Below are 18,617 nucleotides of genomic sequence, written 5' to 3' on the forward strand. Positions count from 1 at the left end.
ACAAACAACAGAGGAAGTGAGTTATCACATGCCTAACTAATATAGAAAAATAAGACAACATATAGGTATAAATATTATATAACAAAATACAATTTACTTGAGCATAACTCACGTTATTTCACCATACGACAAGACAAACCATACACTAGCAAGTCAAGTCACTCTCACTATGTAATATCACAGGGAGACCAGTCAGCGTCACAGTGTTTTGCGAGAATGCTCCAATCATGCGGGATCAGCACAAACTTAAAGGAGCACTCAAACCGGGTGACCCCAAGGCCTACACTCCAAAGAGTCCATCAGGGTCTCTCCCTCCTGATTCAAGTCCAACACAGAAAGCATTTTAGCACACAGACTCTATCTATGAACTGTACAAAACACACAACTCCTCAATTGTTCTCAAATATTTTTAATTCATTGCCCTTTAAGGGTCTTAGTATTAACTCGTCGCCCTTAAAGAGTTTTGGCATTAACTCGTCGCCCTTAAAGGGTCTTATAGTCGTGTGATTGTACAATCCACCGTTTATAATTCAATGCACACAACATCTCAATCATGTGCATACTCAATTAATAACATACACTCGATTTCAATCACAATGTTATAATCTCAAAATAACATGTTATCACACCTCATAAATCATACACACTTTACTTATGAACTATGCAATACACACAACTACTCAATTATTTTTAAAATCATTTTAACTCATCGCGCTTGTGATTCAACTTGTTGGGTTCCCACAATGGATCCTATCACAATACTCGTCGCGCAAAACTCATTGCCCTTAAAGGGTCTTACAGTTTTGTGATTGCACAATTCATAGCTCACAACACAATACACATCTCAATATACATGTATTACATCATTCATCACATGTTCAATTCACCACATACTCACAATTTGAATCATCATTTCATATCCTCACTATAACAATTTATACAAAAGACTATCACAACCTAGGGAGTAAAACCTCTCAAATAATATTACACAATTATATCAAAATCATAGGTCAAAATATACAAATATCAAGAGCACAATTTATCAAGCGATTCTCATTAGAACATCAATATTTTATTTATAATCATAAAGGAAAAATTGCAATTTAATAAACATCCCAAAATAAAACCCTAAATTAATCCTCTAAGGATCCATACACGTGTTCTCACTAACCCCCAATTGTGAATAACTCATCCCTTACCTCTAAGCGGACTCACGTGTCTTTCGACAATGATAGTGAAATCTCTAGCGGTTCCCCGAGATTTCTCCAGTTTTTCCTCCGACTGCTTCGATAGAGTTCCCAAACGTCAAAGAGACGGAGAAGGGGTTGAAGCCTCCATTTTTACTATCTTCGTGCAATTCCTTTTTCTCTCCCTGTGAATATTATCTCACAAATCCCAACAGTGAAAGTGTGCAGAATTGAATTGCGAACCACATATCAAAATTTCATGAAAGTCCAACGGTTAACAAAATTGGGATGGTAGTTTTACTGAGACCATTTTGGGTTTCTGTGGGAAAAGAGAAAGCTACGGTGTAAAGGGTATTTATCTTAGCTATGACATGTTTATGCAATTCCCAACGGTGAGAATGCTAGAAATTGGGTTTCAAACGTGGTGCTCAAATTTGACAACGGTCCAACGGTGAATGAGTTCGAGACCGTAGTTTTTCTGAAACAAGTTTGGTGGGTTACGAGCAAAAGAAAGGGCTTTGGGAAGAGAAGAGAGAAAAACGAAAATGAAGGGAAGATAAGGCATCGTCAGTCTGAAAACTGACCTAACACGTCTCTACTTATAGCTAGGGTACTTACAACTTATTATTTACTTTATTATTTATTTTTATTATTTTATATAAAAAAAACTCTATTTTATTCTCTATCAAATGAATAAATAAAATACTTTTTTTCTCTCAAACTATTATTTTATTATAACTATTTTTATTTATTTATTTAATTATAAAATATCATTATTCTCTAAAATTTTATTTACGAAAAAATGAAATGCTACACATCGCGTGCCTGGAACATGGATACAATGAAGGATATAATGTTAACATGCATTATATTGCATAACATGATTATCGAAGATGAACAAGATACATTCAATGGTAACACCGATGTTAATTATGATCACGTAGATAATGACATTTTAAATGTTGAAGTATCTGGTGGTGCTCCTCTTGCTTTTACTACCTACTTGTAAACAAAATGTGTTATGCATATAAGATAAATTCATCAGAATTTCAAATAGACTTAGTGAAGCATATTTGGAAACGTTATAGTCACAATAATAATGAAATTTAATTTTTCTATGGCATTAATGTGTTGTATTTTTTTTATATCAGATTTATGTATTTCATTTGTTTAACATTTAGTCATAAATAAAAATTAAATTTATGCTCATTTTCCTATTTCTTAATATTTATAAATTTTTTCCTTACATGTTTTATTAATTAAATTTAATTACTTAATTAATTATATTTAATTTAATAAATACTTAAAAGTTGGATCCATGTGAGACCTATTAAAAACTATCTAAGATTTTAAAATGAGATCTAACTCTAAAAAACAATGAGAAAGATCTTCAAACCTACCTGACACTCTACTTGTGATATACTGAAAAGTAATATAGATCTCAATTTAGAATCTCTCACTAAAAATACTCTTAGAGTCTGTTTGGATGGAAAAATTTAATAGGATAATTCCATTTTTAAAGGATTTTAATTACTTTTTAGTGAAATAAGATGTATGGATAAAAAATTTGAAAAGAAATTAAAATTTCAGTATTTTGTTCAGGTATTTTAATTAACTTAAATATTAGGATTTGAAATTCTTTCAAAAAATGAAAGAATTTGAAATTCTTTTGTGAACTTAGGATAAGAACATGTTACGTTCTCTTGCACCTTCATCATTTTCAACAGTTTCTCCCTCTTTTCTCTCTTGCAACACTTAGGATCCTTGGCGAGCTCCATCAGCACCGTCTCAGGCTTCCCGACCCACACGACGAGATCAGAGCCGCATGCCTGGAGGCTGCAACAGAAGTTAGAGACGGAGTTGATGAGGAAGGCGGCTCAGTAGGGGCTAGTCTTGTCGAAGTCGGATGCCGACTTGCCGTAGTTAGAGGGGTCGAAGCAGTAGACGGGGAGGACAGAGAAGGAGTCGTTATTGGCGGTGAGACACTCATTGTCGAGGAGGCGGAGGTCGTTGCGGAACCAGACGAGGGTGGAGCAGTGGAGGGCGGCGACATTGGAAGGGTCGTCGGGGCGGTGGGGAGCAAGGGGCGTGGAGGGGATTGGCGGAGATGGTGGATTTGAAGGAGGTTTGGGAAGGAGAATGAGTGGTGGTGGAGAGAGAAAGGTGTGTAAGGGATGAGGCTTGGGTTGGGACTTTGAGCTTGCTTGGTTGAAGGGTGATTGATGGGATGTTCTTGGGTTGGCGAAGAGGAAAATAGTGGGGAGAGAGAGAAAGGTGTGTAAGGGATGAGGCTTGGGTTGGGACTTTGAGCTTGCTTGGTTGAAGGGTGATTGATGGGATGTTCTTGGGTTGGCTGCTTCATGCTCTTTCTGCTTCGGAAATTGTTTCAATCTTATTTTTATAACTAATTTTGTTTTTTTTTATTACATGCTCAATCCTATTTTTACTAAAAAAAATGTTTTATTCAAATATAAAATTTTTAAAAAAATGCATTTGATTATTTTATCAAAATAAAAAATTTTGAAAAAGAAGAAATTTAATTTCTTTATCCAAACACAAAATTTTAAAAATGAAGAAATTTAATATTTTATCCAAACACAAAATTTTAAAAATGAAAGAATTTAAATTAAAGCCTTTGAAATTCTTAAAATTTAAAATTCTTTAGAATTTTAAATTTTCCCCTCCAAACACACTCTTAGACTCTATTCTCACATACTTTTAGATTATTTTTTTTAATGGCACGGTGGGTGCTAAGATGAATCCGTTGGAGCTTGTATCGTACAGCAACATTACATAATTTCTACTTTAATTTTTTCTCTCCTTATTTACCTTTGTCCTGCCCAAGGTAGAATATGCAGTAGTATATTTTTGCAAATATTGTATTTTTTGAAGAAAAAAACTCTTTTTTTTTTACTTAGCTTCAGGGCAATGAATCAAATATTGTAATCAATACCATCCTTTTTTAACGTGATTATTAGAAACTTAGGACAAAACATTGCCACTTAAACTCAAGCTATAAAATTTTCCCTACATCTAAGTGTCTGTTATAAAGTGATGATAATAACAAAGTGCAACATTTTTCTTTCTTTTTCTATTCTTCAGGTGCACATAGTTTACTTTTCTTTAGGTGAAGCCTCATAGTCACTTTTGTTGGCTTTAATTGGTCCAAATTATACTCTCATAAGCATCTTAAGCAGACTAATACATATCTTAGAAACAGAAAGTAACCAAATAGCCAAACACTAATAAATCTTAAAATCCTGGCAAGAAAATGGAAATTACTTGGCTAGATTTTGTAACTCAGTCAGCTGACACATAAGTGAAAGAATTGCAGTTTCTGCTTTCCACATTTTTGCATGAAAATAGTTTGTAGGTCAGAAAGAATTCATATTTTCCCAAGGAAATAAAGAAGTCTAGCAAACAGTGACAAATTTTCACATGGAACAAAGAGCTTCTTCTAAGATTAAAAAAAATTACTACATTTTATAAATGTATATACAACAGCATCTTGCCATTATGACATGTTGAAAAAACATTGGCAAACCCTATCTTCACAATGGTAGCCAATGTAATAAAGTGTAGGTATCTGCTATATATCTAAGTTCTGTAATCTCAATGTACAAGCTGTACAGTAATTATAGAAGCCCTATCCTCACGTTAGGGTAATGCATATCTGTTCTTCACTTTCACATGCATCACAGAGCCTTTTGATCAAGCCTCTCATTCCAATTTAGGCAGCGAATCAAGCTACTGAACCAATCACCCGTTTGGTCAAACTTGTTAACAGTTGGAAGGGGATGCTGGCTCATCGATATTCGGACAGAATCGCCTCTCGAGAGTTGCTGCCTTCTCTTCCCATCAAATGAAACCCAGGCATTACTTCTAGCATCTTCCGGAATCTGTTATTAGTAAACCCTATGTTAAGTGTGTAACTCACATCCTTTTACTAAACCCTGAATTGTTAATCACAAATGAATGCCTAAGTCTCAGATCATAATTTATCACGTATCTTTTTCTAACACATGCCGGAGATGCAACTTAACTTAAAAAGGGAAAACATTTGGCATAGGAGACACATCATAAGCCATGAAAGAAAAGAATGATTAACCTCACCTTTAATTCTAGTTGAGCAGAATCTGGAAGTATAACTGGCCTAAATGAGAGTGAATGTGGACAGATTGGGGTAAACAGTATGCAAGGGACATTAGGATGGACCTGCAGTATTCTTTTGCATTAGATAAAAACATCAAGGAGAGCAATTATGAATTCCAGTATAAACTAAAAAGCATGCATTGGTCCATATATTGTACTGATACGGCGACACCATGCCATTGGAAGATGTACATATATTATATTTGAGAAGTTCTATGACATAAAATCATACAAGATGACTTCTATGTTTCTATACTAATTCAAATAATGACAATAGTTATTTATTCACTGTCTAGAAGAGGAACAGGCGTTTACTTTATTACATCTAAAGATTGATTTACTCTTTCTACAAGAATCTACATGTATTCACTACTTTTAGTTCACATACTACAAGCTAAGCTACAATTGGAAGCGTAAAATAAAGTATATTTTCTTTAAGGGATATTTTTATTTTTAGGGAAGCAACAAATGAAAGGCGTACTCTATTTAGGTATTTATTTCACAAAAGGGAAAAACTCGAGAGAAGAAAACAAAATAAACATAACAATGTTTAGATATTGTGCACTGCAACTCATTCAGCATTGTCTACCGACATTTGCACAATAGGAAAAAGAGGATTATAACTTGAACAACATTACTAGATTCACTACCATCACTACCTCCTTGTTACATTATAAAGAATCTTATCCAGTAATCTTTTAAGTTTTCACCTATAGAGCAATGCTGTAAAATATGGAAGACACCTCAACACAATATTCAATGTCTACGTCTCTTGTGCAGAGAAAGCATGAGAGAGAAGCTTAGGTCAAAGGCAAGAATATCAGGTCAAGACATCTAATAATTCCATAATGAGTAAATCTCTAAAACAAGCTTACCATGGAACCTCCGGCAGCTGTAGAATAGGCAGTACTTCCTGTAGGGGTGGCCACAATGACTCCATCACCTTGTACCTGAAAGACATGACATGAGTCATACAGAAGGTATGCCACTGCTTTATAAAGGTGTTTTGAGATGAGTTGAGAATCAGAAATATTTAATGTATAGATTTATTAGGATTTGATTTATAGGAAACATATCTGATTTAGAGGAAATTGAACATTCTCTCATTATCAGTATTTATTGTAATGACCACTATATACTAGAGCATCCGCTGTGTACTTTGACACACAATTTCACTCGATTATCCCTCTATATTGACTGTTCTCATCATAGAATATAAAAAATGCAGATATCTAGAGAGCACATAATAAAGACTCTAAAACTCACTTTGGTTATAAGTCGATCATGTTCATAGCATTCAATCTTTGAAAGGTATGGATTAGAACCCCGATCAACAACAACCTCATTGAGGATGTCAAATACTTTCCCTGGCATTGCTTTACCTTTACGAAAAATTTCACATCGGAGGCGCATTCTAAGAGTAATATACACACCATCTCGTGTATTATTTCCATGGATGACTTGTCGTAGGTCTTGCTTGTAATCTTCAAACTGCAGACAGAAGTCAAACAAATAAAATAAAGCTATCTATGCTATTTTATAGTAAAATAAAGGTTTAATTGCAAAAAAAGTTCCCTTATTTTTCTCATTTTACTAAATCTGTCTCCCTATTTTTTAATTCACTATCGGAGTCCTCCTATTTTTTCAAAAATCACTATTTGAGTCCTCATAGAAAAAATTGAACGTTGACCATTAACATATTTTACACATCTCACATTCTCGTTGCTCAATTTGGGTTCGTGTTGCTGATTTTGGGAATTATGGATTTTTGATAATGTGAAGGTTAGGGATTTTAAGTGGATAAAGTTTACGTTTTGTGGTTGGGATAATTGTTTTTGAGATAATTATTAGTTACCTAATTACTAATGAGGATAAATTGAAAATAACGTAAATAATAAATCACTTTAGTTACCAATAATGATATTTTCTAAACACATAAATACCTCTTAAACGATCAACTATATGCGAACATGTGATAGTCAACATTCAATTTTTCCTCTAGGACTTAGATCGTGAATTTTGAAAAATATGGGGATTCCGATAGTGAATTAAAAAATAGGGGGACCGATTTAGTGAAATGGAAACAATAGGAGGACACTTTTTACAATTAAGCCTAAAATAAATTATGAATTTGGAAAGCTAACATCATGAGAAGTCAGAAAACCAAGGGAGCCAAGGTTAAATGACACAATAGGGGGAACAGCATCTCTGAATAGATTTGACGCATGCAGTATAACGCCATCTCCACCCAAGCATGCCACAAAATCGACTTTCTCATGTAGATCACTGAATCAAAGACACTTGATATGTTTAACAAACATTGAACGAAAGCAAGACATTTTTAGGAGCAGAAAAAACTGCTCTGAAGCTATTCATATAAATTTACAAACTCCAGTACCTGGTATCTTGACTATAGAAGGTCTGAACAAATCCAAAGCCTGGAATTCTAGCAAATATGTCATGCACATCAGGTTCCACAAGAACATTCATTTTCTCTTGGTGATAAAGAAAAGAAGCAACCTGCAGATTAGATATAGAACTGTATTAAGAATGGATGTAGTGAAATTATTTATAGAAGTTCATAATAAATACTCACCATTACCATAATATCATATGAATTAAAAACGAACCAAAGGCTCTTGAATACCATTCAAAGCTCAGAACTACTCCAGTCTCCTGTTCCCTAACAGATTTTATTCCTACATTACTCTGAGCCTTTATTTGATAAGGAAGTAGGTTTAATCTCCTTTCTGGTCCATTCTTATTATTGAAAATCTAGATCCAACCATCCCCAAAACATTGCTGCACAGAAAATTTTCCATGACCTATTCTCTACATTTTACATCTAAATGTTGTGAATGCAACACTTTTACTTAAACCAATATTTTTCACCTCTCCAATTTTCCGTATTTGAAAAATCCTTACAAATTAAACCCAGGAAAGGGACAAACAAAATGTTATAGCTTTGGGTTTTATAATTACCCTAAATCATTCTTTTATCAAGAAATTCAAAATATCTGAAACTAGAGTTAAAATAAATAATAAAAATCTACCAATCATAAACAATTGATTATCATAATGAGCACATATAAATGAACAATTACAGACCGATCTCCTTGGACCTGTATACTTTTGCAGTCAACATCATTCATAGCCTTGATATCTAAGGTATCGGACCCGGTATTGTTGAACGATTACAGACCGATCTCATTGATAGGGTGCATGTACAAGATAGTGACTAAGATTTTGGCTAATAGACTGAAGAAGATCATGTCTAACTTTATAGATGAGAGACAATCAACATTCATAGAAGGAAGGCACATGTTACACAGTGTATTAATAACAAATGAGGTGATTGAGGAAGCTAAAAGAAACCAGGAGCTGTGCATGGTATTCAAGGTTGACTACGAGAAGGCGTACGATTCTGTCTCATGGGACTCCTGATTTACATGATGAGAAGAATGAGATTTTGTACCAAATGGATACAGTGGATTGAGGAGTGCTTAAAATCTGCATCTGTTTCGGTTCTCATAAATGATAGCCCTGCATCCGAGTTCTCCCCACAAAGAGGACTCCGACAAGGGGACCCTTTAACACCGTTTCTCTTCAACATATTTGCTGAAGCCTTAAATGACCTGATGTCAGAAGCTGTGGGGAAAGGTTTATTTAGTGGTTTTCCAGTTGGTAGAAATAAGTTGGAAATTAGCATCCTCCAATATGCAGATGACACAATTTTCTTTGGTGAAACATCTATGCAGAATGTCAGAGCAATTAAGGCAATTTTGAGGACCTTTGAAATGGTGTCAGGCCTTAAAATCAATTTTGCCAAAAGCAGCTTTGGAGCATTTGGCATGTCACAACAATGGACACTTCATGCAACAGATTACCTCAATTATAGCTTGTTGTCCTTTCCTTTTACCTATCTTGGTGTTCCTATTGGAGCAAATCCAAGAAGATGTCAGACGTGAGACCCTATCTTGAGAAAATGTGAGAGAAAACTAGCGAAATGGAAGCAAAGACACTTGTCTTTCGGGGGGAGAGTGACTCTTATACAGTCAGTCCTAACATCCATTCCTATTAATTTCTTTTCATTTTTCAGGATTTCTAAGAAGGTGATGGACAAGTTGGTGAGCCTACAAAGGAAGTTTCTATGGGGTGGTGCACATGAGCAAAACAAGATAGCCTAGGTCAAGTGGGACACAGTATGCCTCCCAAAAGAAAATGGGGGCCTGAGAATCAAAGACATCAACGCTTTCAACCTAGCATTGCTTGGGAAATGGAAGTGGAACCTTCTTCAGCATCAGGGAGAATTGTGGGCAAGGGTACTTGAATCTAAGTATGGAGGGTGGAGGAGTCTGAATGAGGCACCGAGAGCTAATACCGAATCCATATGGTGGAGGGACTTGAAGTTGCTTTCGAATCATCCGCAACATAGTGAGGCAATGCAGGATACAATTGTGTGGAAGGTTGGAAAAGGTGACAAGTTCAAATTTTGGGAGGATAACTGGACTGGTGGAGATGCTTCGTTGTCAGCTAAATATCCTAGGCTGTATGCCATTTCTTGTCAGCAAAACCAAATTATCCAGCAGTTGGGAGATTGAAAAGACACGGGGTGGGAGTGGACCAATGTTCGATAGCGAGATTGATTTGGTTGTATCATTCCTAAAAGATGTTGATTGCAAAAGTATACAGCCTCAGTACGAAGATCAGTGGGTGTGGTCGGCAGATCAGAGAGGTCAATACACAGCTAGAAGTGCTTATATTGTGATGAGGGGGGACATATCAGAGGAGACCGAGGGTGGAGCTTTTCAGGAATTATGGAAACTTAAGATTCCAAATAAAATTTCAGCGTTTGTATGGAGGCTACTCAAGGATAGACTACCGACTAGAGTAAACTTGAGAAGACGACAGGTTGAGGTAGAGGATAGCACATGCCCTTTTTGTAGAAATATGGAGGAGAGCGCACGTCACTTGTTTTTTCAGTGTAGTGGAATTCTTCCTGTATGGTGGGAATCACTGTCTTGGACAAATACTGTGGGTGCTTTCCCACAAAATCCAAAGCAGCATTTCCTCTATCATATAGGTGGAATGAAGGGCGGAGCGAGGGCTAACAGGTGGAAGTGGTGGTGGCTTGCACTCACATGAACAATTTGGAAGCACAAAAATAATGTCATCTTTTCAAAGTTACCTTTGATGCCAACAAAATGTTGGACGATGCACTTTTCTTACTTTGGATGTGGCTTAGGAATTTGGAGAAGGGTTTCAGCACTCATTACAATCATTGGTCCAACAATCTTAGTATAGGCTTTAGTCAGTCGTTGTGGACTTAATGTTAATTGAATGTTACACCTTACTGTCAGCTTTCTAGCTAGACAATGGTTCCCAGCTTGACTAATTTATGGTTTGCGTGGAACCATTTGTGTGGCTATTAACTTTAATATGTATATTTTGGTACCTCTGGTACTCAAGTAATATAATCATTATTGTTTGCCATTAAAAAAAAACATATAAATGAACTCAACCTTAAAAGAGTCCAAACCTTAAATGAAATCTTATATAATAAAACCTTTTATTGAGAACCTATACAGAATTCCATACATATTTGTTACATAATTATATAATTGCAAATAATATGAAAATTATTTATATAATTAGATATAAAATTATATATAAAATAATAACACAATACAACATAATTATAATATATTTTTATATTTTTTATTATATGAACTATTAAATAGTCAAGTCACTCAAGCTAGGCTTGTTAATTAAATAGGTATAATCCCTATCTCAAGCTCAATTGATTTACTACATGAGACAAACCAAACCCAAGCCTTTTTACTCAGCTCACCCACAATCCAACAACTTTGACACTTTAGATTAATGGGGGAGATGAGTATATAAGGCTGATCAAAGAAACAACTATAAGCATGGAGGATGGAAAACAATGTCAATGTTTGTCATCTTCAATGCTAAATCTTTGGGCAAATATAGTGTTCCTAAACACTCTGATGCGAAGACCATAGAAATACCAAAGAAGACAATTTCTTTGAACCATTTTCATGCTTTTTGGAGTCTAAGAAAATCATTACCATTTTTGCTTCTTCCATTAGTTCTTCCCCCAGCTTTTTCAACAATAACACATTCTTTGGCATAGACTTCCACATAAGCATCTGCTGCTGGGTGCTAGGATGAGTGAAAGCCAAAGAAGATTCAGTCACTTTTTCTCTGGTACAAGAAAATCCATCTGTTCGAACTAGGAACATCTCAGCTTTCTTTCTTGATTGCACTCTTACAACTCCTGTTGAAGAAGCACACATATCTCCTTCAATGGATCCCAAGTCGTCATCATTTAAGGCTAACCTATCCTTAACCATATGATCTTCAATCCTTTGAGAGGTAGTTGTGACATTATCAAAATCATCCTTCACAATGATGGAAGCATTGGCATTAGTCATGTAAGGCATTTCCCGTTCACTAAATTCATTTACTGTTGTCCTAACAGAACTACAGGTACTCCCGTTCACTACCTTCCTATTGCTGCTAACTGCAATCTGGAACTCTCTAGATGGATGATCCACATGGGCTGAACCATTTGAACTTTCTGGACCTAAACTTTTAGGTTTGGGATTGTCACTACTGCTGACATTCACACCTCCCTGTAGTCTTGTGATATTCATGTTCCTTGGTTGCAGAGAGCATTCTGACCTTCTAATCTGATAATTGACATAAGAGGGTGGTGAGATCTTCCGGCTTCCCAAAAATTTCGACATCTCTCTTTTGGAAAAGATATCACAAGGAGGAACTTGAGCTTCTAAAGGGTTAATTTTTCTGAAGTCACTTGGAAAAGATCCTTCCTCATTAGCAGCAGTGGCTTCTGATAATTCCCCATTATCAGTAGAAACTTCACTCAAGGCTGTAGTACCTAGTGGTTTACCATTATGCTTCTTTTGGGAGGTACTTCTGTCAAATGTTCCAACAGAACTATGTGTTGTGTTCAAACTCTCTTGCAATGAATTGATATCCTTTTCCAGGGAGGATCTCTCTGCAGTCACTGAAGAGTCCTGAGGTTTTGCAGAACCATTTGTATTACGAGATAACATGTCATAGGGTGTAACTGGTGGATTAGAAACAATCTGTGATGAAGATCGAGTCATGTACTGCCTCCACCGGGAGACCATGGAAGATGTTCGCAAAACTCCTTCCTTGCTGTGAAGATAGATAGGCCTTTTGCTGCAATCTGAAACATAAGATGCAAACTTCACAACCTGTTCCATTGTAGGTGCAGTCCTAACTTCAACCGGGATTTTTACCAATTCAATTCTTCCAGATGAAATAGCATCTTGCAGAGCCGCTTGACAGAAGTTATCTTTTACAGTCTCTGCTCTGAGATCTATAATAGTTTTATATCCTTTATCCAGTAACCACTTTAGGCCTTCTTCTGTTACCTGACCACCAGTCCAAAAGGCTGGCTCTGTGTCTTTGGATTCCGACTCATCTTTAGAAGCAGATAAATATACAGGACTCCAATTTGCAAATAGTGTGTGACAAGGACAACCCTCCCCACGAGGAAAACCAGAATCATAGCAGACATTCTTCAGTCTTTGAAGTTTTCTCCATACATTTAAGCTTCGATCATCATCAGCTATTAAATAGTTCTCAAGAGCAACATGTAAGCTCTCAGAACATCTTTTCATCTCACTCCTGAAAAGGGCAAGCGGGGGGAGCTTATCCTCTGTTGTGCTAACCTCTGCAGCACGAAAGGAATTCATAATTGAGGATCTTCCAGAAAGAATATCCTCTCTACCTTTGTTCACAAGGGATATCATACATCCAAGGACAGAAACTATTTTATCCTCTAGTTGAGGTTTCTCATCTGATGGAACCTCATATGAGACGCTACATTCACCAGTCAATGGGTTACATAATGCATCCATTAATGCAGAATGAAGCCTTTCTGAATTCCTAAAGATCCTACAAAATGCCTCAACTTCAGCAATATCGCCTGGAACTGGACCCATCCAAGACAACTGTGATGGATCATTGGACTGGAAGGAATTCAAGTTCTAAAAAGAAAAGTATCAAAAACAAATTTGAAAGATGGATGTCAGTCCATGACATGAATTACAGGAGTTAAATCATTGATGCATATAAACTGAAATATTAAACAAAAGAAAAAGTGAAAAACAAAGAATAAGATGACAAAGACAGTAACAACAATATGCTAATAAAGGACACATACAAAATTAAGAAAATAAATTCACTGTAGTTGAATTTGATATTCCAGGTTTTAGATGTACTCAGCAGTGCCCATTTGTTCATATTGCAAATTAACTAAGAAAATAAAGCAAATGGTTTCACCAGTAGCATGCATTAGGATTGGCCAAGTACGCATTCAAAAAACAAAGGAAATAAAAAATGTCAAAAGAAATCACATAGCACAAAGATGAAACATGTTAGGCATGGGCAAAATTCAGAGAGAAGGAAAAATTATTTCCTTATTTGCATTTCTTACTTCATACCACTGAGTGAGGAGTTCACCACCGATATTTATATTGAATGAACAAGAAACCACATTGGAAATAACAAGATAAAATGAGCAGCAATAATTTCCCCTCATTTTGAGGCAAACAGTTCAACAATCACAAAACAAATTTCAGTAACGGACTATAGCGTGATTGGATAAAATGAAGCTAAACAGTAAAATGAATTGTTTGTCTTAGATTTTGGGTATCCAAAATCAATTCTGTCATCAGTATAGTTGATTTTCAGAGAAGGAAAAAAATTTAACTTTTCTGCTGACAGTAAGTGATTTCTGCTGACAATAATTTATTAATTAAACTCCCCAACAAGGAGAAAGTATCATCACTTTCACATCAAACACAATATTTTATAATAAAACCGAATCCACTAAGAATCTTAATCTAAATATAAAAAACTTGTCCCGATAAAAAGCATGTTTGGTTTGCAGTTGTAAAATTACGTTCAAGACAAAACTCATGTTTTTGTATTCATTTTGCTTTTATTCATTGGATTTGCATTGAAACGCATATTACAACATCCATTGTAGTTGTATTGAAACATATGTCAGAACATTTCAAACTGCAAATCAAACATGCACAAAGTATTGTGCTGTGCTTTCCAAAAAAAAAAAAAAGTATTGCGCTGTGCCTCCCAGTCCCAGGCACAACTAATAAAAAATTCAAAATAACAATAAAATAATTTCAAAAAAGACCTTGTTACTCTCATTGTTATCTTAATTAATTATTTCTTTTATAACAAATTCCACTGTGCTCGCGTCAGAATTGCTTAATCGAGTAAGTCCCTAGAACGGTGTATACAGTTAAAGAAACTAAAAAAAAAAAAAAAAGAAACATATCATAAACTAAACAAAGAGAATGTTAAAAAAGAAAAGAAAAGAAAGGAACCTGAGAGTCGAGACCGAAACTCAAGGAAAAAGAGTTGGAAAGTTGAGCGCTGATGACCAAGTTGAGGTGTCTACGGAGTCTTCTTCCCTTCCTCCGAAACTCAAAGCCCAGGCCCAGGCCCAGGCCCAATGAGGGAGGGGGCTTGAAGAAACACTGGTACGAGGTGACAGAGCTGCGGTCATGTCCGCCGAGAATGCCATGTCGATACATGCTATCATCGGAGTTCAACCAACGATCCACAAAATAAAAAATAAAAATAATGATGTTTTTGTTATAAATAAAAATAGAATGGTTATTTTTAAAAAAATTTTATATTTCTGGATGGTTAAGATAATGATGATGTTGTTGTATAGGGAAAATGAGAATGAAAATGGAAAGATTATTGTGGTTGGAGCATGGCGGAGGATAATAATAATTTTGGTGGTGGAGGCAACATGTCCTGTCTATGGACATATGCCGATTATGCTCTTTCTTGAATCTTTGATTTGATGTGATGCTTATGTGTGGCTTTTAGCGATTTTTCCTTCTCGTTATCCATTTTTCTTGTTCACGTTTCATTGGCCCAGCTCACCATCGCACCATCTTATTTATCTCACTGTTGTTCTCATTTTCATAATAATAATAATAATAATAATAAAACAATTATTATTAAAAGTTGGTCTTACTTTCTGTATTTTCTAGAACGAAGAAATTGAGGCGTTTAAGAATGAAATTAAAAAAAAAAAAAGGGTGCAGAATATGTGAAATTGTCAATATGATTTGGGACTAGTCTAGAGCAGCCGGATGACCCTACCATTTTTGCTGCTAGATTGTTTCACATTTTCCCCGTCAGCATAAGGCAAAAGGAAGAAGATAGATGATTGAAAATTTGGCTTTGTATTTTTTATTTCAATTTTTTTTTTAATTTTTGATAAATTTTATTTTCCAAAAATTAGTTTTTCACATTTTATTTCAACTTTAAAAGAAATTTATGAATTTTATCCTTTGGTATTTTACTCCTAATATAATTATATTTTTTTTATTCCACTTTTTTTTTGGGTAAATTTTACCTCAATTTTTATTTTTTTTGACAAATTTTATTTCCAATATTTGTGTTTATTAATGAAAAAATACTCGAGTAAAATTCACAAATATTTTTAAAAATTGAAAATAAAATGTGTCAAATTAAAAAATTAAAATAAAATTCGTTAAAAATTAAAAATTAATTAAAAAATATAATTAAACCTTAAAATTTAGGTAAGATTCAGTATAGTCTAAATATACCACATACTTACATTTTTATTTATGATTATGTAAGAAATAATTAAGTTTATATTAGGATCTAAAACATAAAAAGGGTATAATAAATTGCATATTTCTTGAAGTATTCTTCTAAAGAAACGCAATCTCATCAATTGTTAAAAGTGTATACACTTATATTAGGACTTCTTACAACCCAAACTCTTCACGTGAAAATTCTTCAAGACAAAAGAATTTCGTTTCTACCATCACTACTCCAACACCAATAATATTGTTTGGTGTTTTCAAAGTGGAGGATCACATATGGCAAGAAATTGCATTGTCAAACTTGTGACTTACTGTCGAAAGCTTGGCCACTATAACAACATTTGTAAGGAACCTGGTAATGGAAGTGGAGGAGGCAATAGTGGAAAGGTTCAGGTCGAAAGGTTGAATACTACAAGACAAATTCTTATCACAAATGTTACGAGACTATTCAATCTGACGACCTCATTCAAAGAGATGGACACTTCCAAAATAACGAAGTTAATGATTTTTTAGTTTTAAGCCCATTAGGATTTAAGACTTTGGTCGAATGAGTTAGAAAATAACTAGCAACTTAGAGTTTGTTTTATTTCCCTAAGACAAAATCGTTCTTTTACTTTGTAGTTATGATGTATGTAGAACCTTATTAAGTATTTTAGTTTAATGTTTATTTTTCCTCTTTGTGTCGTGCAAGACTCTGTTTCTTGGAATAACGATGTTATTTTCTAAACTTATTTTGGGTCAATTTCCTATTCATCATGCTTACATATGATTTTGTATCTTTTCACCTTAGTTTGTTCTTCAGGTGATAAATTCGTTTTTCAATTGTTATCCCTTTTTATGATTTTTCTTTAAAATCTTCTTGTATAATTCTTTGATAAAGGCAAGGATTATTCTAGATCACTTGCTCTTATATTTAACTTGATCATTTCCTTCAATAACTCCAGACTTAGAAAACTTTTCATCAACATGCCACTTGTACAATGTTGGTTCTTTCCTTAAGACCAAAGTAAAGGTTTATTATAGTTCATGTATGCCTGATTTTTTACTATTGAACAAAATTGCAACACCCTAGTTTTCTTAATTTCGTGACTAAGTGTTTGATTAATAATGTAAGAGAATATAACTTTAAATTATGTTGTTTGACATAATAATTAACTAGAATTTTGTGTTTTGTTATGTGCTATGTTGTTTTTCTTTTATAGATATTCATATAGAGAGTGTACATTCTGAGAGTGTTGGACTTTATGAGTGAGTTTTAGTTGCAGTCATTGGAGGGGTGTAGTTGGAGGGGAAACTGGTGTAAGTAGTAACAATCCTACATTTTCTAAAAGTATATGTGTGTGATAGAAAAAGTTCACATCTTTCTATCCTTTATTAGCCTTTTCCTTCTCATTCAAGTCCTTACTCCTCTTGTGGGAGATTGAATTCTACACCATTTTGAAGCTTGATTCTCTCTCTTCCCTAGAGACTCCTTAGTTGATTTCAAGTTGGTAAGCTCATAGTCTCTTTCTTTTATGTCTCTTAGTTCATTCTTCTTCTTCCAAGAGCTTGGGAAATGGGTCTCATCTCAACTCTTAATTAAAGGATGAAAATTTAATTGAAGCTCCATTTAATATTGATCTAGCTATCCTCTAGTTGATTTCATAGCAAAAGTTGAGTAAAGATCATTCTTGAATCACCAAGTTTCCTTCCCTAGCTTTCTCAAAGAGAATCTCAAATTCATTGGGTAAGGGAAGCTTTAGCTTGATTGAGTAATTTGCTTGTATAATCTATGCTTGGAATGTTACTTTTCAGTGTGGAATGATGATTATATGTTGTGTTTGATGTAAACTTCGGATTTGGACTTGTTTTGTAGCCTTTAAGGGTGTCAAAGCATGGATTCATGAAGAACTTTGTGAAGATTTGCAGTTTTAGTTTAAGCTAATTTTTTACATAATAGGGTTTGGACGGATTTAGCTCAAGCTAATTTTAGTCAATGAGTCTGGACGAATTTAGATTAAGCTAACGTATTTTAGCTCAAACAAATTTTAAATAGAATGAATCTGAACGAATTTAGTTTAAGCTAATTTTTTAACTTAAGCTAAGTTTTTCTAGCTTTAGATAATTTTAGGAAAAATGTTTTACTGAGCTTTAATACTTAGAGTTTAAAAAGCAATTTCAAGTACATATAAAATTACTATGAGTCTTTATAATCATGTTAAAGTTGATTATGAGTTGAGATAAGGTAATTCATATTCCTATGCGGATTAGGGTGAGGTGATTGCAAGGATTCTAGATATGAAATGTGTTATTTTTCTTAGTAAACTAAAGATAAATTTATGAATAAGGTGAACATATAAATAGTGAATTAATGATACGACGAATGTTATGTAATGTATTTTCAATTGTAATGGTCACAACTATACAAGGATTAAGATGTCACACTAAAGTTCTAGAACTATGTTGAAAAAGTTTACACTTTTATTAAAAATAAAATGCATGATGTTCAAAGTGAGAGATTGTCTTATTTGGGCTTATGGAGGTGCTATATGGACCCATAAGCAAAATATGAGGAACATGGTGAATTTATAACATAGAGGACACA

At 34.4% G+C, this 18,617-nt stretch overlaps 1 protein-coding gene and 1 pseudogene across 2 annotated transcripts; both read right to left on the minus strand.

Annotated features, from left to right (window-relative positions):
* Nucleotides 1-1,243: 1,243 nt before the first annotated feature.
* LOC100795718 (blue-light photoreceptor PHR2-like) lies at nt 1,244-3,545 on the minus strand (annotated as a pseudogene).
* A 1,105-nt stretch (nt 3,546-4,650) lies between these two features.
* LOC100820030 (NAD kinase 2, chloroplastic) lies at nt 4,651-15,278 on the minus strand. 2 transcript variants are annotated; one of them, XM_003542095.5, is made up of 8 exons: nt 14,768-15,264; nt 11,432-13,405; nt 7,738-7,859; nt 7,484-7,625; nt 6,606-6,830; nt 6,215-6,289; nt 5,301-5,402; nt 4,651-5,086 (listed from the first exon to the last, which is right to left on the minus strand). In XM_003542095.5, exons 1-8 carry the CDS (start codon nt 14,975-14,977, stop codon nt 4,883-4,885), a joined length of 3,054 nt encoding a protein of 1,017 aa, XP_003542143.1. In that variant the 5' UTR covers nt 14,978-15,264; the 3' UTR covers nt 4,651-4,882. The 2 variants fall into 2 exon arrangements, 1 of the variants encoding a protein (XP_003542143.1); XR_417501.4 differs by lacking the exons at nt 4,651-5,086; nt 7,484-7,625 and having other exon boundaries at nt 5,335-5,402; nt 14,768-15,278.
* Nucleotides 15,279-18,617: the final 3,339 nt, after the last annotated feature.

Source organism: Glycine max, chromosome 13 (genome assembly GCF_000004515.6).
Source record: "Glycine max cultivar Williams 82 chromosome 13, Glycine_max_v4.0, whole genome shotgun sequence".
Taxonomy (NCBI): domain Eukaryota; kingdom Viridiplantae; phylum Streptophyta; class Magnoliopsida; order Fabales; family Fabaceae; genus Glycine; species Glycine max.

Bases quoted from the DNA above. Each gene is read 5' to 3' on its own strand.
- LOC100820030 (XM_003542095.5), bottom strand. From the start codon at position 14,977: ATGTATCGACATGGCATTCTCGGCGGACATGACCGCAGCTCTGTCACC. The intron at 6,831-7,483 runs GTTAGCTTTCCA...TTCTGTCTGCAG, and splicing joins GTTTTCTGACTTCTCATGAT to TTTGAAGATTACAAGCAAGA. The intron at 5,403-6,214 runs GTAAGCTTGTTT...AGAATACTGCAG, and splicing joins CAGCTGCCGGAGGTTCCATG to GTCCATCCTAATGTCCCTTG.